At 35.9% G+C, this 27,183-nt stretch overlaps 1 protein-coding gene and 1 long non-coding RNA gene across 4 annotated transcripts in view; one reads left to right on the top strand and one right to left on the bottom strand.

Annotated features, from left to right (window-relative positions):
* The window catches only part of LOC141521990 (uncharacterized), a 91,729-nt gene that overhangs the window by 39,940 nt on the left and 24,606 nt on the right, over window positions 1-27,183 (top strand). The window lies entirely within an intron of this gene.
* Window positions 8,816-27,183, bottom strand: part of LOC141521989 (formin-1-like) — a 50,720-nt gene continuing 32,352 nt past the window's right edge. For all 3 annotated transcript variants that reach the window (XM_074235037.1, XM_074235039.1, XM_074235038.1), the window contains one exon: window positions 8,816-10,975. In XM_074235037.1, coding sequence (XP_074091138.1) covers window positions 8,961-10,844 — 1,884 coding nt within the window. In that variant the 5' untranslated portion in view covers window positions 10,845-10,975 and the 3' untranslated portion in view covers window positions 8,816-8,960. The remainder of the gene's footprint in view (window positions 10,976-27,183) is intronic.

Raw genomic sequence — 27,183 nt, 5'->3', positions numbered from 1 at the left:
GAACAAGGATATCTATTGCCTTTGTGGTACTAGAAATCTTAGTTACAGAAAAGAAGTCAAAAAAAATTAAGATATTATGCATAGACCAAAATGGCAATATTATCCTTATTTGCAATTAATAAGATAGCTTACCTAGAAAACCAACCAAAAGAAAACACTAGTTAAGCATCAGAATACAAAATAAATTTACTGGAAAAATCAATATTTCCATTTAATGCTAGAAAAGAAAGATAAATTCCATTTAAAACAAAATGCATTAAATATCTAATGATCAATTAGAGACAATAGGAGTTTTATAAAAATTCAATTTTAAAACATTTTTTACAAAAATAAAAGGGAGATCTAAGAAATGTTTATTTATGGACTGATGATTCTAGCCAAATTCATCTACCAATTAGAGGCCTGACCACTAAAATTATAAGAGAATATTTTAATAAAATTAGACAAAATAATAATAAAATTCATGGGGGTAAAAGGAATCAAGGGAAATCTCTTTCCCAAAGCTCAAATTATATTAAAAAGAAGTAATTATATAGTAATATGATACTATATAAAAATAGAAAATTAAATTATATGTCTCATCATAAGTCTTATCATAAGTCTCTCCTAGTAAGATATGCTTTTTGTCCTTATTTATTGATTTTAGAAAGAGCTAGTCGAGATCAAAAGCTACAAATGAGGGATAAAAAAAGATGAAAGTAATATTCATTTGTCATTAGTATTCAGCAAGTTATTATTCAAACCCCTGCATAAAATCCAATAAACGTGATAAGCAGAGAGTAAGTTTTATTGGACAATTCTATTCAATTGCCTCCACAGTATTCAATTCTATAAAAATTATCATAGCATGGTATTTCATGGAGTCTTACATAAAGAAAAATGAAGATGCTCTATATTTTCTGTGAGTTGAAGAATAGGGGAATAGATATCGAATATTGCTAAAAAGAACTCTAAGTAAGAGAAGATTCTTTCCTTTATTAAAATAGATTACTACTCTCTCTGTACCTAATAATAAAAGTTTGGCCACAGTCTCAAATGGTCAAGATGAGAAGTAGGAGGAAGAGAACAAGCACTTATAAAGTGTCTATTATTTGCAAGGCACTGCTGCATTAGGGACTCAAAAGTATTATCTCATTAGATCATCATAAAACCTAAAGAAGTAGGGACTGTTATTATCCTTATATAATAATTGAGGAAATTGAGACAAGTAGAGGCTAAGTTACTTGTCCAGGTTCATACAACTTATAAGTATGTGAAGGCTAAATTTTAATTCAGATCTTCCTGACTAGTTCTGGTCCTATATCCACTACAACATTGATCTCTGTAGTCAGTCTATATCAGAGTTATGATTTGATCCCATGGTTTCTTGGCTTCTAAACCAATTACCTACACCTTGTATCATATTACCTCTCTATTTAAAATAGTTACTACTAAATAAAGACCAACAGATAAACCCATTCCCCATATAGTTTTAGAAAAAATATTTGTAAAGAAGTTTACCATATTTGTAATTTATGGGAAGGCCATCTGATTTACAGTTAGGCTTTAGGGAAAAAGTTGAGGTGAAGAATAAGTGGAAAAAAGAAAAAAGAAATAGAAGAAAATTAGATAGAAAGAATGAAAGCTGAAATACCCAGGGAGAATGGGAGTTAGGAGAGAGATTATAAAGAAACTGCATCAATTTCATCTGATAAAAAGTGATTTCATCAAAGGATGTGAACAGTGAAGAGATCATTGGAGTTACAATTGGGATAGAGATCCATCAATCCAACTACCCCATTCCATAATGTAGTTAAGGAAATGGAGACTAAAAGGTAAAATGATTTCCTCATATAGGTGTTTACTGGCTCATTCCACTATACTATTGAAACTGATAGATTAAAGCACTATGAGAATACATTTTTTGCTGAAGTTCTCACTGTCTCAATATCTTTTAGACTTTATCTAATTTCCTTCAAACCCTAGTGAGCCTGTGTTTACATGCAACATTTATAAAGCATAGGGATAACAAGACAAATCCTGTTCAAGCTGGATTAATTCCATCCTAGACACTAGTTCTATATTTAGGGTAGTTGCTGTAAGATAAATGCTTAAGATACAACTAAAGCAACTAATTTTTTTTATAAACTACAAAACACTCAGTAACAATAACTCATATTTGTGTGTGGTACTTTAAAGTTTGCTAAGTGCTACTTTATCATATCTGATTCTCACAACAATATAATGAGTTGAAACGTACTATTATCCTCATTTTATAGATGATAAAAATGAGGCTAGTAGATTAATTCCCCAAGGTCATACAACTCATATTTGAGGTAGGATTTGAGCTTAGGTCTTCCTGATTCTAAGCCCAATCTTCTACCCCTCAAATGCATATATGTACTTCAAAAAATTAAATAACTAGTGTACATATATATATATATATATAACCAGGATACTTTTAAAATGTGTCACTTTATGTGTTTAAGGTTTTTCCAGAGAGTTCAAGGTCAATCATTTTAAAGGTCAGAGCATTTTTATTTAATCTTCATTGGATAAAAATCTTTCTAAAGTTTATCCTATAGTTCATGGATAAGCAATATTTTTAAGATGACTATATTAAGGTAGAGGGTATAGGTGACTTTTTTTTCCTAACCTTATTCATCACACACACTATGAAGGTATCCTTTAACTTTAAGGATCAAGGAAAGGTAGTATTAGGATGCTTGAAGAAAGAGTAAGACTCTGTAGAAGGTAAGATAAAGAGGTAGGAATATAAGAATTTCTTCCTATTTTAGTGAATCAATTGAGATTAGATAAAATTTTACAATGGATCCTGTCAATGACTATCAGAAAAAAAATAGATTAATAAGGAGACTGGAGAACCAGGAAGGAAAGAACTAGATCTAGGGAGTTAGAAATTTTGTATAAACTTCAGCTCCCTGCATGAAAATCTGCAGAAATAAATGGCATCACTTTAGTGAATGGAGGCAGTAGCTGAGCAGTGAGGAATCTTTACCCGGATAAAGCTGGGAGCTGCAAGAACACAATTTTACAGCAGGGGATAAACAACATAGATGTTACTAAACCAAGATGTCACAGTATATCAGAAAAGTTTTTGGACTAAGTAGGTGTGTTATTGCACCAAGATAAATTCCTGGATCAAGCAGAGAGCAGTTGAAGGCAGAGTGGAAGCAAGAGAGAACCACAAAGGAACAAACCTGAAACTGGCCCTTCACTGATATTGTGAGTTATGTGAACTGTGCAGGGAAATATTTCTGTAGAAATTCTTTTGATGAGTTTCAAGAAGAGACTCAATACCAGGGTATATTTGGATAACTATGTAGATTCCTAGAGGAGATGGGACTCATTAAAGAGAGTTGTTGACTCAAATGCAAATGTTTTTTCAAATGGGAAGGGGGGTGGAGTAAATCAAGCTTGTCCTAAATTTATTGCCATTTTTTACTCTAAGAAAAGAGAGTCCTTTTCCTTTTCTTGAGAGAACTAGACATTTGGCAAATTCTAATATTCTCAAATAAACCCTGGTTTGGGGTACAAATCAATGAGATTCAAGAATGAATTCACTCCATATAAACTAAAGAGTTGATTTCGTATGGTTCTATACCAAAATTTTCTTGGGTAAAGGATTTATACAAATCCAGAGAAAAAGAAAATTAGCAATGGGATATAGATTAGCTAGGAAACAGCATTTCCTCCCTACAGGTTATTCTCAAGCCCCCATTCCTTTTATTTTTGTTGTCTTTTTCTCAGGAGATCTACAGGGATTCCACACAGAACATAACTATACTTACATATGGAGATTCAATAATAGAGTGAGGATTTGAAGTTGAACCTTCTGACTTCAAATCTAGACATTTTCCAGGAGAGCTAGTTTTTTCTGCTAACAGTCACAAGATCTGAACACAAGAATCAACCAAGTCTTTCACAATAAAAGTACATATGCCCAAAGCATAATTTCAGTCTCCCTATTAAAAGAACAATGACATTAGATTGTTTAGGTGGACTTCAGAGCACCAGGCTATTTCCTGAGCACAAGACTGAACAAGGATTCACATGATTCTCCTGATTTTTAAAAGGAACTAGTCATATAAAAGATGAATGCTAGAAAGCAACACCCAGCAACAATCCTTCCCACCAAATATTACTATAGAGATGTTCACAATTATTGCCTTTCATCAAAGATTTTCTGTGATGGAGAATGAACTATGTAGTTATGTTCTACCTGTACATGGAGGTACTTAGCTATGGACATGGATCCTTTCTAGGTAATTCCACAAAATGTAGCTATATATGATATATATGATTGATAGATACCTGATAGATATGTCCCCTATATATTATATTATATGTATATAGATAAACATATCAAATATCTAATATAGATCTATCTATTCTTCAGATAGTCAAGGTTTTGCCCTGTAATTCCCCAAATACTAAAAGAGGAGGTATATTATGTATTGAGTTGAGTCCCTTTGGTGAATCCAAGGAAAGACACAAACTACAGTGATAGATAGTAAGGAGATATGGGTATTTCAAGCTGTACTGGTTGAGGAAATTCCCCTATCAGTGAGATGAAGAATCTACTGAAGTGTAGTAAGCAATAGGTAAATCCTGAGTCTATTCTCAGTTGATTCTTCTATTTGATTTTTAGATAGCCTGGCTCCACCAACTAGCAACCTATCCTGACAACCTTTATTATACATTACTTTCTTTTCCGTGTGCTGAGGTCCAGTCACACAGACCTTCCTGCTCTTTCTCACATGACACTCTGTCTCCTATTTGTACTTTTGCTCTGGCTGTCTCTCATGCCTATAATGAACTCCCCCCACCCACCTCTTACAATCCCTTATATTCTTGAATCTTCAGCTTAAGTAACATCTATTACATAAAGTTTTTCCTGATACACACCTCCTTCCAACAGGAGTGACCTCCCCACTTATCTTTTATTTATTGCATATGTGTATGCATACCCACATATATGTATATATGCATTTAAACACATATATCCTATTGATAGTATATTTATTTTTAAGGGTATATGTGTTTATACATACACATATCTAATCTGTCATATTGGAAAATGTTCTTTGAAAGAAGGGACTACTAAATTTTTGCCTTTGAATTCCTAGCACCCAGAATTAATGCTTAGTGTACTCTTAGGCATTCGATTGATACTGCTGACTTCAGAAAAGACATTTGGGTGGAAAATCTTTAGAATGAAGAATAGTGCATTTCTATCTACTTATGTCCAGTTTTGCCAAATCTATGCATCCAGAATTCACAGTGTAACAGTTAAATGGCAGATGTGAAGAGGGGGAAAAAAAAACCTTAGCAATGTTTCACCTTTTACATCTTCCAAAATAGGGAATATACTAGTAGAGCCTACCATTTCAAGAAGAGAGACACAGTTATGCAGCTGGCTGATCTAAGGGGTATATTGATAGTACAAAGCTTGGTGAGCAGTTATATTTATTCATACAAATTATGGTGCAAAGCCAAATGTTTTCTGTTCCACTTCTACCCAATGTTTTGCCATCTTTAAATTAGAGAAATGATGTAACATATATAACATCTAAGTGTTCTCAGGGAGTCAACTCTATCCATATGACCCATGATTGTCAAGGTCTATGTGGTTTTATATGGAGATAGACAAAGGAAAAAAAGAACTTTTTATAAATGTACCAACCTTTAGTAGATCAGAAAAAGTTAAATCTTATGGTTGATACAGTTCATTTGGAGTCAGGGTTTGTAATCACAGTAATTCAATAGTCACTCTAGTTATCCTCATCTTCCTCCTTGGAAGAAAGGGGTCTGGATTAATGTCTGCATCAGGTGGTTATGACAACTTCAGCCACTGGCTGTTATACATAGAATGGATTTAATTCCTTTCATGGTATCACTACTTACCTATAGTATGAAAGATTCCTCCAGATAGGAAGGAATCTGATTATTTCAGGCACCTTTAATCCCTTCTTTTTGCCATTAATGAGGGCTTTTGATAATCTTTGTCACACAACTTCAATAAAATACCTAGAAATTATTTCCACAGGAAATATATTTTTCACTGACCGTAAACTCAACCTGGTTATTATCTAACACCAGAGGAGGTTTCAGAGAATGTGCTGGAGCACTGTGGGGGAATAAGTGGATAATGTACCTCCCCATATCTGCTGGATATTTGTAATGTGAACTATTTGAACTATAGCTTTCTCTGGGATTAGAAGGGAGAAAAAAGAAGTGCACAAGCAAGGATAGCCATAGACCATAACAGTTGACTTTTCCCAGATTCAGGAATTTAGCCAAGAAACAAGGATCTAGAATAATGGAGGTAGATGGCAGCACCTCGAAAATTATCTGTTCAATTGTCTCATTTTATGGATAAGAAAACTAAGGCAAGGGAAGGAAAGTATCATGGTAGAACTCAGTCCAGAATAAAAATCTTCAAAACTCAAGTCCAATGTTCTTCTCCATAATAGCACTTCCATATCCTTTTCCCAACTCCATTACCCAACCAGCTATAGAAAGGTCTGAGGCAGAAGGAGATCCTCAATCTGAGATCAAACTAGAAAAGTTGATTCCTAGCAACTATATATGGAAAATTCTTCCTTCCATCTTGTTTTTAGAAGTTTCTTTCCAGAAACTATTCCTGAATTTCTCAACAAAAGGATTGTGACTCAGAGTTGTTTCACTTGCTTCATTCCCTTCCTCTCTTTTATCCTTTCTTGTCTCTAAAAAAATTCAGAAGTACTAGAACCTATAAAGGAATATTCCTTATTTGAATGACTGATTTGTTACAAAACTACTATTGTAGATCTACACCATTCCTCAGGGTAATGAAGAATGAATGACCAGAAGACAGTTCATGGAACATACAAGATAAAAATAATCCAATAAAAGGATATCTCAGCAGATTCCTCTGTTAGGGTCACATAGAATTCGAATCCATATATAAATAGTAGGTGTTTTATCTTTACAATATTTACAATATAAATTGCTAGCAAAATGGAGAACATAGAAAAGAAAGCTACTAAATTAACAAATAAAGATTGATTTAATATCTATTATGGAAAAGCATTGTGCTAGAATCAAATGGCAAAGGAATTCTGAAACTGTAAGTAACCTGGAAAAGGCATTTCTCCAGAGGCCAACTAGCTGAATTCTCTACATTCAGAAAAATCTGAACTAAATCGACCCCTGACTGATTTCTGTAAATCTATTTAATTCTTCAATAACTATAGGGAATAACACTCTACATACCCTCCTCAAGTGACAAATTTAGGATAGGAAAATAGTTAACATCTTACAAAAAGAAGCTGGAATGTAATTACTATGGGATATTCCTAAAATGTGATCCAAGTTTATACATTTGCAGGAAATTGAAATTTTTCCAAATAGTCTAAATTATAAAGTCAGCTAAAGCATATAATATTTTAGACTGCTTTTTAATTAGTGAATATTTGCCTTATTAAATAGCATAGTAGATAAGTATTAGAAAGAAATGAGTTCAAATTTGAACTCAGACACATACTAGTTGTATAATTCTGTGCAAATCTTTTACCCTCTGTCTGCTTGAGTTTTCTCATCTATATAGTGGTGGTAAGAATAGCATCTACCTCTTAAGATTGTTATGAGGATCAAATGAGCTAATATTTGGGAAACATTATTTTCCCTAATTTGTGGGGGACATAGAACCAAAACATTAACAGACCAGAATATAAAGTGTTATTTAGACATAGCCTTGACTATGTATCACAAAGGGAAGCCTGAAAGAGAAAACACTGAAGATACAACCTAAGATAGGGATGGTGAATGTTTTACCACATTAGACTAATTAGCCATGAACAGATTAGAATGATTGATATGAGCACTACAGAAGTGACACTTTTTATACAAAGCCTTATTTGGTTCTCACAGTACTTACAGCATTAGCAGAGAAAACTTGAAAGAGTCTAAGTATAACTGTCTCTTCAAATGGTGTCACCCATACTAATTATGGCCAAAATCCAACACATAATTCAGGTCAGTCATGTAAGAGGTTATGATACCAAATCAGAAACCACAATAACCCAAGTCAGGGTAAACAAATTGTATTTCTATGCCCATCAGAACCAAGAGAATGACCATGAAAAAAACAACTTGAGTTAAACTGTGCTGACTAGGTTGGTATCATATAGCAGGATGAAAAAATTAACAGAGTAAACATGACTTGAGGACTTAAAATTTTTTTTAAAAAATAAAATGAACAAGTCAAAGAGGTAGTAGAAGATAGAAAGAAATCTGACCTCAGTTGGAAAGCCCTGGGTTCTCTGCCATATACTGAATGGGTGACCCTAGGTAAGTAATTTAACCTTTCATGGCCCCAGGCAACTCTCTTAAGACCTAGCAGTAGAGAGGATTCCCATCTGCACTGTTGAAGGAAGTCCCTGACAGCTCCCTGTACCAAAGAAATCAAAGGTCTAATTTAGACAAAGTTATACAATGAACGATATTCTCCAAGCAAACACAATAAACTATTCTATCTGTGTGTGTGTATATGGTGGTGCATGTTTGTATGTGTATACACCCACATACATACACACACACAGACACTCACATATGTTTCATGCTGATTCTAGGGGCAAGAAATTAAATATGCAGTGATCAAAAACAAAACCAACAGGTTCCTTCCCTATCTGCCTATCTCTTCTCCAAATTCTCCTGAGGCCAGGTTCTGTTGGACAGATCCAGAAAGCATAGAAAAAGACATTTGGAATAGAAATACCTCTGGCGTCAACTCTCTCAGGTCATCCCCCTCCCTCATCTCTATCCCCCCACCCTCCAACCAAGACCCAGGCCACAAACAATCCACGTGGCTAAATGATCAGGTGGTATTTTTGATCTCACTGATAGCCAGGATCTGAATGCAGATTAGGGTTTTCCTGAGAAGCACAGGGGCAGATTTAGGACATCATAAATCAGAACTAACCTGGAGGTGGCTGATGCTGGGGCAAAGTAACGGCCTTCCCTTGCCCTGGCCCCTTTTCCAAATGCTCCCCAGGCCTGAAGCAAGGCAGGCCAGCTCGGAGGGAGGCCAGCCCGGCTCCTTCAGTCTCTGTAAGTCTGGTAGAAGGCTGCAGCCCAGACGGGTCAGCCGAGGAGTGCCCGGAGACGGTGACTGGTTTCCTGCTGGGGCTGTCACAGAGGGCAGCTTCCCTCGCACTTGGCTGGGGAGGGAGTGGGAGGATTCGGTGATGCAGCTGGGGGCTGGGAAGCCTTGAAGATAAAAGAGATGGAACAGGTGACATTTGTCTAGGCGTGTTGGATGGTGGGGATGAATTATTAAATAGAGTAGTGACAGGTGCCGGTGATGGTGGGGAAAGCCTCTTCTCTTTTGCCCTGGGCAAGGAAGAGCCAGGGTCTACTTTGTGGGAACCACTTGAAGCCAAGGCCTGGTGGCTACTTAGGGGCAGACCAACTTTCTTCCCAATCCTGACCTCTGGAAAGGGGCAGACAGTTTTTCTAGTGTCGGGGAAACCTAGTCGTTTCCATTCATTGACTTCATCTAGATTCTCACTCTGCATAACCTTCAAGAGAGCTTTGTTCACAGCTCCCACCAAGCTGGAAGATTCCTTGGGAAGCGGGGCTTGTTCCTTGGCCAGTGGCTGAGTCCTGTGCCCTTCTGCCCTCTTCCCCTGCCTCTTGGCTGGCTGAGTTGGGACCTCCTTTCCAGGGAGAGTGAGCAGATCTGCTTTGGGTAAATACTTGGACTGGATGGTAGAGTGAAGGGGAGTCCCCTCCCTTAAGTCTTGGCCATGGAGAGAATCAGGGAGGGTTTTAACAACTCTCTGCACCTGAGCAGACAGATCCTGGACTTGGGTCACCACTCTGGTGACTGGTCTCTTTTTTCGCATCTTCTTGGTTGGTTTCTCCCCCCACCTCTCTGCTTCTAGCCCCTTCTCAAGGTTCTGTCTGCTCTTAGATAAACCAACTTGCAGCAGAGTGCCTGCCTTCGGGGGCTTGCCCTGTAGCCCCTGAACACCACAAACAGTAGAACTTGGGGAATCCCCAAGATGCACCACAGGCAGCATCTCCCCTTCCAATGTAGCATTCTTATAGCCAGACACAGAGACTCTAAGGTCTGGCTCTAATTCTAGTGTCCTAGGGCTTTCTGGAGAATAACGTTCTCTCCTCTGTCCTGTGGAGGAAAAATTCCTTTTCAGGGGCAAGTTGCCCCTGTCTTCCAGATGCCGATTAGGCCTTGTCCAGGAGTGAGAAGGAACCCTGTCCCTCCCTGACTCAGAAGTTGATTCTTGGCTGCCTTGCTCTTTCCTCCTCAGCCTCTTCTGCAGGAGCTCCTCAATGCTTTCCCTTTGCTTGCCAAATCGCTTGGTTTTTTTGTTCTTCAGAGTTGTTCTCTTATCCAAAGAGCCTGCCAGTGGTTCCCCCTGCAAGCCCCCAGAACTCTGGAAATAGTCATCCTCAAATTCCAGGCCCCCAGACAGCTCAGAAAACTTCCCCTCCTGGTTCCCCATCTTAATCCCCAAGATGTGGTGAGAGCTCAGCAGATTGGCCAGTAGTCGCTCCTTCTCCGCAGTGAGCTTATAGAGCTCAATAAGGATGTCTTTTGTAGTGGTTTGTTTGAAAAAAATGTCCCCTGGATTCTCATAAGGCTGCTGCATGAGACTGATGGTATCTGACCCCTCCCTGACTTGATAGCAGCTATGAAACCCTTTATTGGATTTGTCTAGAGTTACAGTGCCCTTATATGAAAATCCTCTGACTTTCCCCTTTGGAAGATAGAAGCTGATGTAGCAGAGTTCAGTAATGGGTTTGTGCAATTGAAGGGTGGAGTGAGTGCCTTCCATTATGCTCACCTAATTATTCATGCATCAGAGTGGTCTGTCTGTGGTTGAGATTCTCAGGCTCTAGTGGTGGGCCGGGTGGTGGTGGGACTGCACAGAAGACAGCTGACAGTCATCTCCCATAATAAGGATGCCTGCAAGAAGGAATGAGGGGGAGAAAAGTAGCTCGACTAACAGAGTTTGTACACATCAGACACAGAACTCAAACAAAGCAAAATGACCATAGGATCTAAAGCTGTGGCACTATAGAGATGATCTCAGACAACCTCTTCATTTTACAAATGAGTTAATGAAGGCTCACTATTCCAACCACTAGCATCACCCAAAGTAGTAGGTGACTGTAGGCTTATCGCTGGCCTGTTCAAGACTAGCTGCATTTTTTTCTCTAGCCTGAAAGATTAGATATTGCTACATTTAGAATCTTAAGATTTTAAAAATAAGGGGGAAAAGGGATGTGTTCTTGATGCTAGGTGGTCTAGTGGATACAGCACTGGACTTAAATTCTCATCCTCCTTCAAATATTTATATAACCCTGGGCAAGCTGCTTACCCTTTCTCAGACTCAATTTCCACATCTGTAGAACAGGAAAAATAACACTTACTTTACAAGTTGTCGTGAGGATAAAATGTGGTAACATATACAAAACACTTTGGAAACCTTATGGAGACAGCTGGGTGACAAAGTGAATAGAGAGCTAGACATGAAATTTGGAAGACCCAAGGTCAGATCCTGCCTCCAACAATAGCTAGCTAAGTGACTCCAGACAATTCACTTAACTTTTCTTTGGCTTCACTTTCCCTAAATATAAAATTAAATGGGGATAATAATAGCAACTACCTTACAGAATTGTTGGGAGGATCAAATGAGATAATAATAATGATGATATTTATTTAGCACTGAGGCAACTGGTGATGTGGTAGATAGAATGTTAGGGGAAGCTAGGTAGTGAAGCTAGGTAGTGAATCAGGAGGCCCTGAGTTCAAATTTGAATTCAGATACTTGACACTTAATTCAGATACTTGTGTGACCTTGGGCAAGTCACTTAACCCTGTTGTTCTGATTCATATTTGGCCATATTTGGACCCAGCTAGCTCTTGAGAAGAAAAGAAGGCTGGTGACTTAGCTTAGTACCCCTTCACTCAAATCCATTTTACTTGCTTGTCATGGCATCACCACCCTGATGGCTTGGTCTTCTTTGTGAATGAAGGAAACATCATCATCATCATCACCATCTTCCTCCTCATCCTCATTCTCATTGATTCTAGATAAAGTGCTAGACTTGAAATCAGTAAGATCTGAGTTCAAATTTGACCTTAGGCACTTACTAGTTGAATGACTCAGGCCAGTCACTTAACCTCTGTTTGTGTCAGTTTTCTCAAGTATAAAATGAAGATAAAATTTAATTTTTACCTTGACAGGCTGTTGTAAGGATCAACTGAGAGATAATTTTTATGAAAAGCCTTACTATATACTTATTTCTTTCCCTTATTTGGTTATAGTGGTTGTTCAGTTGTCTGACTCTATGTGACCCCATGGACATTTGGTATTTTATTGGCAAAGATACTGGAGTGATTTGCCATTTCCTTCTCCAGTGTGTTCCCATTTGACAGATATGGAACTGAGGCAAATAGGGGTCAAATGATTTGCCCAAGATAAGTCCAGTGCTCTATCCATTGCACCACTGTTTGACCTACCTTAAAGTGCTATAAAAGTTTATATAACTAGTATTATTACTGGTCATGCTAGAAATTCAGTGGAGGTAAATGTATTTTTTTGTCTTGGTGCCTCAGTTCTCCTTCATTTGCAGTAGAGTATCCCAAAAATCTTAGTGCACTTTTAGGTCAATATAGTTGTATATGGTTATCAAAAAACATGGATTTTCTCTCAGAGATTTTGAGGTTAAAGAGAATAAGTGTTTTAAGATCCTGGGGTAGGAGTGTGTGTGTGTGGGAAGATAAGCATTATAAAGTATCAGTGTGTTTGGTATTTACAAGGATGAATCAAATCTTTTCTTCTTTAAACAGTAGCTTCTGTAGTTTGAAAGCTGTTTATTTATTTATTACATTAAAATACTGCCTTGATACCTCGGCATGACATCAGCAATGACAATGGCTCTGGCAGTGTGTTATATAGAGCTTGAAAGGCTTCAAGTGAAGGTCCAGTGACAGGCAGTATATCTAAGACAAGGCTAGCTGCATTTAGAAAGGCTCATCATCAAAACATCAGTCACCAGGTGCTGACATTTTTGATCACATTAATTCATAGAGAATGAGCTTTTCACTGGTGGAAGAAACACACACATATAGGTATTCTAAAAAAGTCCTTTCAGGGTTCTAATTTCTGATGAACCAATCAATCAGCTAACTCCTAAATATTTCGAATCTGGCAATTTCTCTTTGTTTCTTTGAGGCCAATCTCTCTCTCTCTCTCTCTCTCTCTCTCTCTCTCTCTCTCACACACACACACACACACACACACACACACACACACACACAGACTTGTTGCAAAACAGACCTTTTGATTCCAGAAGCTCCCACCTACTTCCAGAATAAATTTAAAATTTTCTGTCTGGTTTTTTAAATCCTTCATAATCAGGGCCCTGCCTACCTTATTTTTCTAGTTCTTCTTACCCCTGAACCTCTCACATAGTCTGCAACCCTTCTTACTAGTCCTCCAACAGGACTTTTCAATACCATATGGCATTTTCACTGACTAATCACTTTTTCTGCCACCTCCTGACTCCTTCCAAATCCCACCTTCTGAAAGAAGTCTTCCCTAGTATTTCTTTTTCTTTTCTTTTCTTTTTTTTTATTTAAGGCCATAGGGTTAAGTGACTTGCCCAAGGTCACACAGCTAGGTAATAATTAAGTGTCTGGGGTCAGATTTGAACTCAGGTCCTCCTGACTCCACAGAAGGTGCTCTATCTACTGCGCCGCCCAGCTGCCCCCCCACCCCAGTATTTCTTACTTCCTTCTGAGATTAAAATAGACTGTGAATTCCTTGACAGCTGAGATCAGTTTTTTGTTTGTTTATTATTTTTCTTTATATCCCTAGCACTTACCACAGTGTCTAGGACATAAAGTTATATTGATGACTTTTATTGGGGGGATGGGTGTTTGAGGATTATAGAAAGATGTAGGGAAGATAGTGATAGTGATTTCTTTTTTTTTAATTTTGGAACAAAACAAGCAATTTCTTATGATAAAAGTATGATAAAAAGATGATTGCACATGAAACTGTAAATCTATCATGCACAACTTGCTATTTGTTATAAATATATAATAAAGTATGATAGTTATTTCAATCCAGAAAAGAAAAAAGTATCAACACTTAAAAATACAAAGAAGATAATTGAAGGAAGCTCATGGGGGATACAGATGAACAGGGTAGTGTTGGAATTAATGAGTTTAATCTAATATATACTTTGAAAAATAAGCTATATATAAAATACTGATTTACAGTATTTATAATACTCTTCTTCCATGTTTTATTTAGTTAAACAATTGTGAAGATGTTTGATATGTGTCAAGTTGATCATATCAAATAAAAAATAAACAATATAAAATAATATTTTAAAATTAATAATGATAATGAAATAATATAAAAAAGAAACATCAAAATTAATACCAGGATACAAGGTTAAGGCAGCAGTGAAAGGCAAAGGTTGTTGGATATGAAGTTACAGGAACTTGATAGACTTCACAGTTTTGCCATTTATTATCTTTATGATCCTAGGTATCTGATCCTCAATGTCCTCAATTTTAAAATGATGAGACTGAGCTAGATAACCTATATCCCTTCCAACTCTAAATCTATAATCCTATAATAATCCTTTAAGATTTGAATAGTATCCAAAAGGTCTAGAATATCTTGGTTCCTGAAATTATACCACTGGCAATTTATTTCTTTGGATTAAGTCATTTCCAGGTCTAATAAAATGAAACTATTCCTTGGAAGGACGATGCATTAAAACCAGTTATCAATTATTATTACATTATTTTTAAACTCATGACTATACTTTACTTCTCACATTTACATATAATTAATAAGGTACTTATTTATAACAACATATAAGGCAGAAAATAGAAATATAATTACTGTCATTTGAAAAATAAACTGAAACCTAGAAAAGTTAAGTGACTTGTCCAAGATCATAGAGCTTATGTGTCAGACCTAGGATTCAAACCCATGTTTCCTGATTCTAAATCCATTGCTCTTTCAACTGCGCAAAGAATGGGACATACAACAGTTATGTGTAAGTGAAATGTTTAACTAACTGCTGTTAAATAATGTCATTGAAAACACCTAAAATGCATAGAAGATAATTGAAGGAAGTTTACTTGGGTAAAATATTTGCATGACATACATTTGAGTTTAATCTGCATCATTAACATATTCTTCACCATTTTCTAAAGTCTGGACAAGAAAACAATAAAACTGGTTTATAGAATTTGCCAGTTTCTGAAGTATAATTAATTACAATGAAAATATAACAATAAACTGGTTCCAGCACACTCCTGTATCCCACAAATAAAATTTTATTGGGTAGGGAATGAAAAGTAATAATTAATGGAGAAGTCTGAGAGGCTGGGGTGGGGAGATAATCAGCTAAGAAGCGACATAAAGGACTTTGGTAAGTGTAGAAAAGAGTGGAAGGCTATAAAAATGAAACAGGAGGATATTAAGGATGAACCTTGCCTATACCATAATTTTCCCAAAAAGAAGAATCTGCTCAAACAGATTCACATTTATAAAACCCTGCTTGGCTTCTCATAAGGATCAGTTCCTGTACAGTCTCCTAAAAATAGATGCAAAAGTACTTCTGAAACAATGTGAATTTTCTGTTTTGACTTTCCCTGTATTGAACAAGCAATAAAGTAATAATACAAGCTCAACTCTTCACCAAGAAAAATTATGAATGAAGTTCTGCTGTAAATATAGGATAAATAAAAAGGAAGACCTGAATTTCAGTTCAGAGGGAGGATAGAAATAATAGCTTTATTCTGGGGTATATCATTGGAGGAATAGATGCTTCTTAATTGTTCTTTCTTATTTTGGAATCCTTCTATCAAATAGAGGTGACTTTCTTCTCCTAAATCCTCTTGTCTTTCCAGCTTTCCTGGTGCCTGAGTAATCAGGACCAGAGAAATGTTTCAAAACCTCTACAAAGCTCCTCTCGTGGGTTGAAATGGGAACATTAATGTGCTTTCCTTTTAAAAATCTTCAGCAGTGGTTCTAATAACTTAATTTTTCAAAGGCAAGAGGCATTAGTCTTAGCCTAATATTTCTCCAAGAATCATGGGGTAATTTTACCAGGAAAAAAAAAGGTGGGGAGGGTAAGGTTTGAGTACTAAAAGATCTAGTTTTGAATCCTGTTTCTGTTATTTGCTGGATATATGACTGTGGGAGAAATTATTTAACTTAACCGCTCTGGGTCTCAGTTTTTTCCAGGAATAATAATACTTTTAGTACTTAACTCACAGTGAGGTTCAAAAGATAATTAAAAAAAAAGGTAGGGTAGAGGCAAAGTTGGGGTAGAATCTGTGATTGATGAAAAAATAATTATTTCATTTATTATGATTGAAAGGTTCAAGATGATGCCTTTTTAATGCTATTTTGTTTTGGGAGACAATTAGTCTTCATGTTTCAATGTTATAAACTCCAACAACCAAGGTCTAGGTTTGAATCCTATCTCTGTCACTTGCTGGATGTGTGACCAGGAGAGAAATCACTTAATCTATCTTCCCAAAGCTTCAGTTTCTTCATATGTAAAATAGAAATTGTAATACTTTAATACTAACTCATTGCCTCAAAAGACAATGAGCAAAAAAAAATGCTTTGTAACTTTGTAGTTGTTAAGTTAGTAATGTCTGACTCTCCATGCATGGTTTGTAATTTCCTTTTCTGCTCATTTTACAGATCAGAAACTGAGGAAAATAGGGTTAAGAGACTTGTCCAAGGTCACACAGGAAGTGACTGAAACTGGCTTTGATTTTGGGAAAATGAGTCTTCCTGACTTAAAGCCCAGCACTCTATCCACTGAACCACTTATTTGCCCAGTAAATTAATATGCCCAATTGTTATTACTTTCCAGTAAAGATCCATGATTGGACCTTGAGCCAGAAGATCTGAGCTTCAGTTCAGTTTCTGTGATTGTGTGACTATGAACAAGTCATTTTATTTCACTGGTCCTCAGGATTGGACTAGATGATACTCCAAATTTCTTCCAAGCCTGACAGTTTATAATGGAGAGGTATTAGCAAAATACAGTAGAAGAAATGATAACAGGTTTGGGATCAAAGGACCAAGGTTCAAATCCGAGTTCTGTGACCAAGTTCTGTGACTTTGGACAAGTCACTTGTTTTTCTGGGCCTTAGTTCCTTCATCCGTGAAATGAAAACATTGGACTAGGTGGTATATAAGGTCCCTTCAGGCTTTAAGTCTATGATTCCAAGACCCTGAGATTTGAAGAATCTACAGTTTTTTCTCCTTCATATACTTTTCTCCCCAAAAGCCTAGAAAAACAAAGTGACTTTGTCACCTTAACCCATGGTTTCAGACTACACTGTAGGACTTTTGTAGATAGCTATTAATTAGCTGTCATTTTAAATATATATATGCTGCTGAAGTGAGCACTTAAATAACTGTCATACTTCAAGCTCTCAAAAGGGTAAAATTTAGAAATATGTCAACTGATTTCCCTCCAAAACCTTCATAGATTATGGGAGCAGGTTGGGAAGGTGCTCTGTCCCTATTAAAGGTTAAATATTTTTCTTTCCAATATTTTTATCCTCAGTTCCACAAACGGGCAAAGTGTAATTGTGAAGATTATATTTGTTAAGTCATGGTTAGAGAGGTGGCACTATAAGGCTTAGGAGTTTAGAGTAATAACCTTGTGAAGAAAAGGTGAGTGTATGAAATAAAGATATTTTGGAAGAACAGGCCACCTCATATTGTCAGTTCCCCAATTCAGTTGACCAGGTGAGTTCAAGGCTAAACTTAAGCTCATAGGAAAAGATTTAATATTGCAGAAAGAAATATTCTCAGAGAAATGATTTCCCCCTTAAACATAAATGATTCAGCTCTTTAAAAAAGTACATCTGCCCTACTGTGCTAGTGATTGAGAAGATCTGGGTTCCAGTATTGGCCCTATCATTTATTAGTCATGTGGCCTAGGATTAGTCACAACCTCTCTAAGCCTCAGTTTCCTTATAAGCAAAATGGAGATAATCATACCGCACTAGAAACCCCACAGAGTTGTTGTAAGAATCAAATAGGTAAATAAATGCAGAGCTCTGTTAACTATAAGGTTATATGGGGAGGGGGAGCCTCATACCTGTTCAAGAAAACTGATTGTTGAATTTTCATTAAGAGTATTTAACCCTCAGAAAGTGACAAATGCTACAAATCAAGGATGGATTGATAATAATAATAGTAAAAATAATGATTAACATTTATATAACACTCACTAAGAGACTGTACTAATCACTTTACTAATATTATCTCATTTGATCCTTACAACAACCCTAGGAGATAGGTGCTGTCATTATCTTCCTTTTATTTTTACATGATTGATCTATGACCCATGCCATATTTATAAATATACTGAATCCTTTTTTCTTTCATCCCTTACAGCAACTGAAAATAAACTTTGGTGACCTATGATATTATCCATTTCCATCTTGAATTTCTTAGTTCCTGCATCTTTTAAAATCCAAGAGAAATTAACTCCTGAGGACCAATTACATTATCTTGTGTGTGTTTATTTCAGAGATTTTCCCTATCTATGGACTCTAAAAATTATATAAATCTATGAATATCAAGAGGTGAAAAACCAAGAAATTAAGGACCAAATGAGATGTTAATAACTTAGATGCCAGGATGCACAGCCAACATTAGAAAATATGTATTGTAGAAAAATGAAAGCTAGAATAAGAATTCTGACATTGAATAACATGCTATAAAAGTTTAGAAGTTCAAATTCTAATGGCCAATTAGAACTGAGACTCATGCCATGAGTCCTTATCTTCTAAGTTTCTTTAGGCATTGTAAGAAGATAAGGAATACCTTTTCTAGGGATTTTTATTTCAACAAGGCCTTCTAAGGAGAAGTCATTATTTAATATTCTAAATGAAAGACTAAAAGAATAAAGTACATCAAATGAGAAAAGCAAATTTGAACCAATTTACATGTGAAATCCCATTCACATGAAACCAGATAATGTAATGCAATGTAGTATAAGTAATATGTAATTATTTGAGTTTTAACTAATTTTTCCCCTATATTTAAAAAGAATGAGATAATCTCTGAGAGAGACTGGGAAAGAAAAGAAAACTATTTGTCTTGTGGTTGTAAACTAGGTTTTAGAATTGGCTATATGTGATCCTAAGCATTTAGAATACAAACAATTTAATTTGGATTAACCCAAGACATCATGTACAAACTGCTTTTCTTTAGGTTTGTCTATCTCTCCTCCCCCATCCCAAGTTTTAAAATGTCCACACTGTGAGAGCACCCCTTCCACTGTCATTAATGAATATGTATTGAATTCCCACTGAGTACATGGCAGTGTACCCAACACTTTAATCCCAGTCCCAGTTCCCCCAAACAGCTCTCTCAATCAAAGAAAAGGCAATGAGGATTTGCTCAGCAGTCCAGTCTCCCTGCCAAATTTTGAGCTTGGCCAAACACAACACTTGTGTCATCAGTTTTTAAATCCTTCATGAACTGAAGAATAAAACTAAGTCATAAGTTTCCAACCTGCTAACTCAGAATAATATTTGGTCACATCTCTTAGATAGCCAAGAAACCTTACAAAGCTCTCCCTCACAAAAGCAAAATAGCTATCTGTGTCCTAAGCAAATGTTCTCCAACTGTCTGCCAGGGTCCTGCTGGAAAGTACATAAAAAATGCTTATAAACCAGGACCAGTCCCTCTCTCTGACCACCCATTAGCAAGTCAGAGTTCTTAACTGAATCACCACACATATTTTCCACATGGAAGATTAAAAAGGAGAAAGCAATCACAGTCTTAAGAGAAAAAAATAAAACAAGGAAAATCAACTCAGAGGACAAAAATACACAGTGGCTACAATTCTGTGCAGGGCTCATCCAACTAATTTAAGCTGTATTGCCTCACTATATTTTTACTGCAATCCAACATCTCTGTGGGTGTCACACAATAAATGATACATCTTAATTTGGTCTACTAAATGACCTTCTCTAGTTCTGTTTAGCTTTAAAGTACTTTATTTTCTCTATGCCTTCCACTCCTTTGCCTTCCACTAGCAGAATCCCAGGCTGACATTTTCTCAGTTTTCTCACAAAACCACAACATTGTGGCATACAACTTTCTTTCCTGCTTCTTTTTCCAGTGACCTAATAACTTCTCATTCTACTCAAAATGCAAAAGGGTCTGCCAGAGTTTTATGATTAAAATTTTTTTTAAATGATGCTTAGTACTTATATAATCTATTCCTCAAAAAAAATCTATTTATACAAGCCAAAGGGCTGGAAGGAATCTCAGGTCATGGAATCCAACAGCGTTCTCCACTATGATATCCTTCACAAGTGGGCATCCAACCTCAATTTTAAAGTCTACAATGATAGGGCACTCACTGATTCTGAAATTAGCCCATTCTACTTTGGAACAGTTCTAATTTCAAAGAAATGCATTTTAAAAAATATTTTTATAAAAAATATATGGCATGTTAGCTATATATTTTTCTAAATCATGCCAGACTCTGCCTTTCTGTAATTGTGTATTCTCTACTTCCACTACTAAATTGTAATTTATATTGTATTTACATTAGCCTAAAATGATATACAAGAACAAGCTATAGCTATTATGTCTAGTGACAACTGATTTCTTAAGTGATTCTGGCTGGAAAACAAAAGCCTAATTCAAATATTACTCTACTCAGTACCTGACAATGTCATGCCCTCTAAACACTAAATCCACAATATTTCAGTTGAGTCCACAATATCCATTTAATTCTTGTGTAGGATAGTATGAGTTTAGGAATCAAACTGCTGTGTTCATTTATTTCCTCATACCTTCCTCTGGTGCACCATTCATTTTTCTTTATGGGGGAAAAGAATCAAGAATTCTGCTTTCTCATAGATTTTCTCCTGTCTTTTAGTGCTTATTTATCAGAAAATGCTGCTCTCAGCTGACACTGCTCTTCCTTTTCTTTCTTGGAAAGGAGAGGGGCTTACCTTACTGAAATTCTAACTAGGGTTATTGGTACTGGGAACTCCAGGTGAGGAACTTCCTCTACCAGGTTCAATCAATAAACATTTATTAAACACCTAATATCTTCCAGGTACTTTGTTAAACTCTGGGGATACAAAAGAATGAAATATGGTCCCTACCTTCAAAGGGCTTCAAATCTAATGGGAGGAGATGACATACAAACAAATATATATAGAATGTTGCTATATGTAGGATAAATAGGAAATAATTAACAGAGGGAAGATTTAAGAAGGGTTGGAGAGGTCTTCCTGATGAGATTTTAGCTGGGACCTAGGCAGGGATGAGGGTGTGTGTGTTGTGTGTGTGTGTGTGTTGGGGGGGGGGGGGGGCCTTGTGAGGGTCAGTAGTTAGAGCAAAGGAAGGTGAGCATGCTAAGTACCCAGAGAATGCAATAGAGGGAAGGAGAATTAGTTAACATTTGATCATCTGGGGGATGGCTAGGTTGCACAGTGGATAGAGCACCGGGTTTGGAGTCAAGAGTACCTGGGTTCAAATCCGACCTCAGACACTTAATAATTCCCTAGCTGTGTGGCCTTGGGCAAGCCCCTTAACCCCATTGCCTTGAAAAATCTAAAAAAACCCCCAACCATTTGATCATATGGCCCATCTAACTGCTATTTTCATATCTCTTTTTCTATGGGATAAAAGTATTCAGCTTCCCAAATACCACTAATCTTTTGGGGAAAATATGCTAATCAATAAGGTTTCACAAAGAAGGGATAAGTTTTATTCCATCCTAGTTCTTTCATTTGCATAACAGGTCACCCTATACCAAAACAGTTTCCTAATTTGCTTTTTTTTTAAAACAAGGAGAAAAATGAGTAGAAAATCAGGGATGTTGTGGTGTCAAACAAAATTTTAAAGTCTAGTGAAGGACTAAATGAAGATAGTGAAAAGGTAAATAAGCCAAGGCTGTTCTCATTAGCTTATTTAATAAAAAAAACAATAATAAAACTAGCATTTATATTATGTTTCATAAAGAACTTTTAAAATATCATCATTTTTGAACCTCACAACAACCCTATGAGATAGGTGCTATTTTATACTCATTTTGCAGATGAGGAAACTGAGATAGACAATGGTGAAGACACTTGTCTAGAAATACAAAGCTATTAAGAATCTAATGCCAATCTTGAACTCGAAATTACTTGAATTCAGGATCTGAGCTATATCCATTATGCCACCTCCCTCTCCTGTTTCAATCTTACTTTAATTCAATAAAATTCAATTCAACAAAAATTAAGACTCTATTGTTTATAAGGCACTATCTTAGGTGCTAGAAATTCAAAGCCATAAATGAAATAACCCCTGCCCTCAAAGAGATTATATATTCTGCTAGTGACAATGATAATGATGATAGCTAGTATTTTTATGGTGGTTTAAAGTTGACAAAGTGTTTTACATATATTGTCTCATTTAACCTTAACCGAATCTTTATATAAAATATGTACATAAGGATAGTGCAAAGATAAAGATAGATAACCCTAATGTTAGGGAGAATCAGAGAAGGCTTCATGGAGAAGGTAGTCAATGAATTGAAGTTTGAGAGAAGACCAGAATTCTGGGAGGGAGAGATGAGAAGGGAGTACATGCTAGGTATGGGAGATAGTTTATATCAATGTAAACATCTGGGAGATGGAATGTCAAATTCAAGGAAAAGCTAGCAATCTGGTCGACCAGACTATAGAATACATTAGAAGGGATTTTACAGATAATCTAATCTAGCATCTTCATTTTACAAATTGGGAAAGCAATCTGAGGGGTCTTGTCTTGCTCATGGTCATAGCAGAAGTCAGGATTTGAACTCAGGATTTCTAAGGAGAAAACCAATTTTCCTTCCACCAAATTACACTGAATGATACAATAAAATATGGTGAGAAACACCAGGACAGAAGATGTAGAGTGGAATACAAAAGGAAGGCTTTAGGAATATTTGCCTCATCCTGAGAGTCTGGCATTGTTACTTTTGAGTTCTGTTACAAGGCTACAAGATTGGAAAGGTATATGGGAGCCAGAGTAGAGAGAGAGCCTTTAATTGCCAGTCTAAGGATTGTTGTTCTTTTTTTTAATCCTATAGACTATTTGGAGAACTTCTAATAGTTTTTGACTAAAGGAATAATGTGATCAAAGCCTGTACCTCATTAACAGCAACACTGTGATGATCAACTATGATACACTTAACTCTTCTCAGCAGTATAGTGAACAAAGACAAAGACAACAAACACAATAGTATCTGAATGCAGACTAAAGCATACTATTTTTGCTTTTTAAAATTGGTTTTGTTTTATTCTTTCTCATGGTTTTTTACCTTTTGTTTTGATTCTTCTTTCACAACATGACTAATATGGAAATGTGTTGAATACAATTGTACATATATAAGCTATATCAGGAAGGGGTAAGGAAGAGGAGGCAGAAAAATGTGGAACTCAAAATCTAACAAAAAATCAATGTTGAAAACTATCTCTAAATGCAATTAGAAAATTTAAAAATTTTAAAAAGTCTGTGCCTTAGAAAGATTATTTGGAAGTTTTACAGAGGGTAGATTAGAAATTGGAGAAAATGGAAGCAGAGAGACCAATTAGGAAATGTATTACTGTAGTTTAGATACAAGGTGATGTGAAGCAAGAGGAGAAAGGGAAAGACTAAGAGACACTGTGGGGTAGAATCAACAAAACTTGGTAACTAATTGGACAAAAGATGTGAAAGAGAGAAAAGTCAGGAATGATCCTTAAATTACAAACGTGGGTTTCTGGGAAGCTGGCAATAATCTCAAAAGAGATAAGATAATGAGTTCTCATAATAAGAGTCAGAAAGCATCCAGTGATAAGTAATTTCCATTTATACAGTACTTTGATATTTATAAGGTACTTTAGTTGCAATAGTACAGTTAGCACAGTATAGATATCATTATTACCATTTCAGAGTTAAACTAAGCCTAGAAAATGAAAATTCTTTTTCATACTCACATACCTAGAAAGGATCAGATCTGAGATCTCAATCAATGAAATCTTCTTATTCCAAGTCCATAATGTCCCACAGTCTTTTTAATGTACCACATTGTCTTTTATAACACAGGGAGGTTGTAAGCAACTCATTACATCAATGTAAGCATAGCTAGATGGTGGGTCTGGAGTCAGAAGACGTATCTTATTGAGTTCAAATCTGACCTCAGACACTTACTGTGTGATCTTGGGCAAGTCAGTCAATACTGTTTGCTTAAGTTTCTTCATCCGTAAAATGAGCTAGAAATGGAAATGGCAAACAACTCCAGTATCTTTTTCAAGAAAATCCCAAAATGGGCTCATAAAGGGTCGGACATGACTTAAATGACAGAACAACATCAAAGAGCAAATTTAGCAGAATTGATCCTTTTGAACTTACCATCATCCATTGATAAAATTTCCTATAAATCTCCATTGTAAAGTATTATTTCACACTCCCATCAGTTTTCTAAAGGATATCACCATTAATTAAATTTTTCTTTGCATAAAATACAGAGCCATAAAAAAGGCACAAGGTAGGTACCAGCAGACTTCAACATGTAATGAATTGAATGAAGAGTTTTAAAGAATGTTAGTAAATTATATCATTAAGAAAATGTTATGATAGAGTCAGCTAGGTGGTTCAGCAGATAGAAATTAGAAAGGAAGTTTGGAAGACCTGAGTTCAAATTTGGTCTCAAACACTATCTGACCCTGAGCAAATCACTTAACCTCTGTTTGCCTGTTTCTTCATCTATTTAAATGGAGATAATAGCACATACTTTTCAGTGTTATGATGAGGATAAAAATGAATAAGGGAAAAGCTAGCAATCTGTATGACCAGAATATAGTGTACATTAGAAGAAATTTTACAGATAATCTATTCTAGCATTTTCATTTTAGAAATTGGGAAAGTGTCTTGCTTGTGGTCATAGCAGAGTCAGGATTTGAACTCAGGATTTCTAAGGAAAAAATCAATTTTCCTTCCACCAAAATACACTGAATGATAAAATAAAATATGGTGAGGAACACTAAGACAGAGGATGTTGTACAGCGGAATACAAAAGGAAGGCTTTAAGATTATTTGCCTCATCCTGAGAGTCTGGCATTATGTTGCTTTGAGTTAAAGTGCTATACAAGTTTTAGTTTCATTATAATGATAATAATGATTATGCTATCAGTGATGTAATGAAAGTAAATGATGCTAAGTGGGTAGTCAGATTCCACTGATAATCCTGAGGTATCAGATGAGACAGAGAAAAGCACCGTGTTCATTAGCTAGGCTCTATATTGGGAACTTATGGTAAGGTATGGACAAGAGTCACACAGAATGGGAAGACATAGAGATGTTTGGGAATTACTTCATTGTAGGAAACATCCAAATCCAGGAGAATGCAGAATCATTTGGGTAGTTGAGTGACTGAAAAGTATACAGGAAAAGAGCATTGCAGTTCATTCTCATAGCTCACATAATATTTCAAAAGTAATACCAGATCATTCTGCAAGCTTTTAGTTTCTTCTATTAGAAATGTGTGTGAGGGGCTTCTTATAAAAGGATATTCCTTTTCTTAGAAAAGCCAAAATTTACACAGTTCTGTGATGGTAGATTTAGAAAAAATAGGGGAGAAATAAAGTGAATATGTTATGAAATTTTTGGGGTGAGGAAGGATTTTGAATGAAATACTGGGAATCCAGTTACATTGCTTTTGTAGTCACTTTAGTTTTTTCAGTCATGTCTGACTCTTTGTGACCCTATTTTGGCTTTTCTGGAAGAGATGTAGAAATCTGCTATTTCTTTCTCCAGCTCATTTTACAGTTGAGGAAACTGAGGCAAATAGGATTAAATGACTTGCTCAGGGTCACACAGCTAGTAAGTGTCCAAGATCAAGTTTGAACTAAGATTTTCCTGACTCCACACTCAGCACTTAATTCCTCTGCCCTCTAGGCACCTAGATTATAGTAAACTCTCATTCTACCAAGAAACTGTTGTATTCTTATAGCTTTAAAGCATACATGAAATCACAAGGGAGTACAGTGAGATATTTCAAAGGGGCTTCTCTGAAAAATGGAAAAACTTTTAAAGCCAATTAAATATAGCAAATGAACAGATTTACTATTATGGCATCTTTGAGACCAATAATTACCAACCTCTCTGCCACAGCTTACTAAAAGGAATTTGGGAATTTGTGTGAGTCCATAAGTAAGTAAACATACCATCTGCAGACTTGAATAAATGTCTTACATAAATAGAATTACCAAATTTCAAGTGCATGAAGATGTTATTGTTTAGTAAAAATATCAATTTGTGCAAAAGCATTATTAACTTCTTAACATCATGTGGAAGAGGTCAAAAAAGTACTGTACAGTAAAAAGGGAACTTAATACTGAAAAAAGCCAGTAAAGTATAGATTTAGAAAATTATATTAGTTTATTTCTTAGGATGCATCTATATCATATACAAGAAATCAAAATTGGATTCAGAAGCAAATGGTTTGCTTTTTCCCCAAAGTTTTGGAAATAGATTCATGTCCCTCTTTAACAAAACATCAAAAGAAAACTTCATGTACAAGGGAATAGGTCAAATAAAGGAAAAAACCAAAATGATTTTGTACAGTCTATGGCACATTTCAGAGGCAATTTGAAATTTAATCACTTCTAAAATAAATAAAACAAAAGACGGTAAAATAATAAATGTGTTTACTAAGTAAAATCAAAAGTGGGTTTAAAACTGTAGCTGGGAATACAAGATGATATTGGAATTAGGCTTAGACAATCATCCCAACCCCTACACTCATACATTGGTTCCATCCTTTTATTCAATAATTGTCACAAATCTCTCTCAGGAGAATTGCAGAATAAGCCCTTGCACAAGATGAGACCAAGAGGGAGCAAGTCATGATGTTTTTTTTTTCTTTTTTAATCGTCAGAGTAAGATAATAAAAGCTCAGAGCCAGAAATGTTACTTGTGTGACAAATTGATTTTCCAGTTAAGAGTTGTTCTTTTAAAAATCAGGACTATGACATGGAAATATTACTTAGAGTGCCTTTAAGAGAGGCAGTAATTTTGACTGGAGCTCAGGTATCAGTTTTGGGGAAATTGTGAAGCC

This window comes from Macrotis lagotis, chromosome 4, assembly GCF_037893015.1.
Source record: "Macrotis lagotis isolate mMagLag1 chromosome 4, bilby.v1.9.chrom.fasta, whole genome shotgun sequence".
NCBI classification, from domain to species: domain Eukaryota; kingdom Metazoa; phylum Chordata; class Mammalia; order Peramelemorphia; family Peramelidae; genus Macrotis; species Macrotis lagotis.
This window is presented reverse-complemented; position numbering and strand designations above follow the sequence as displayed.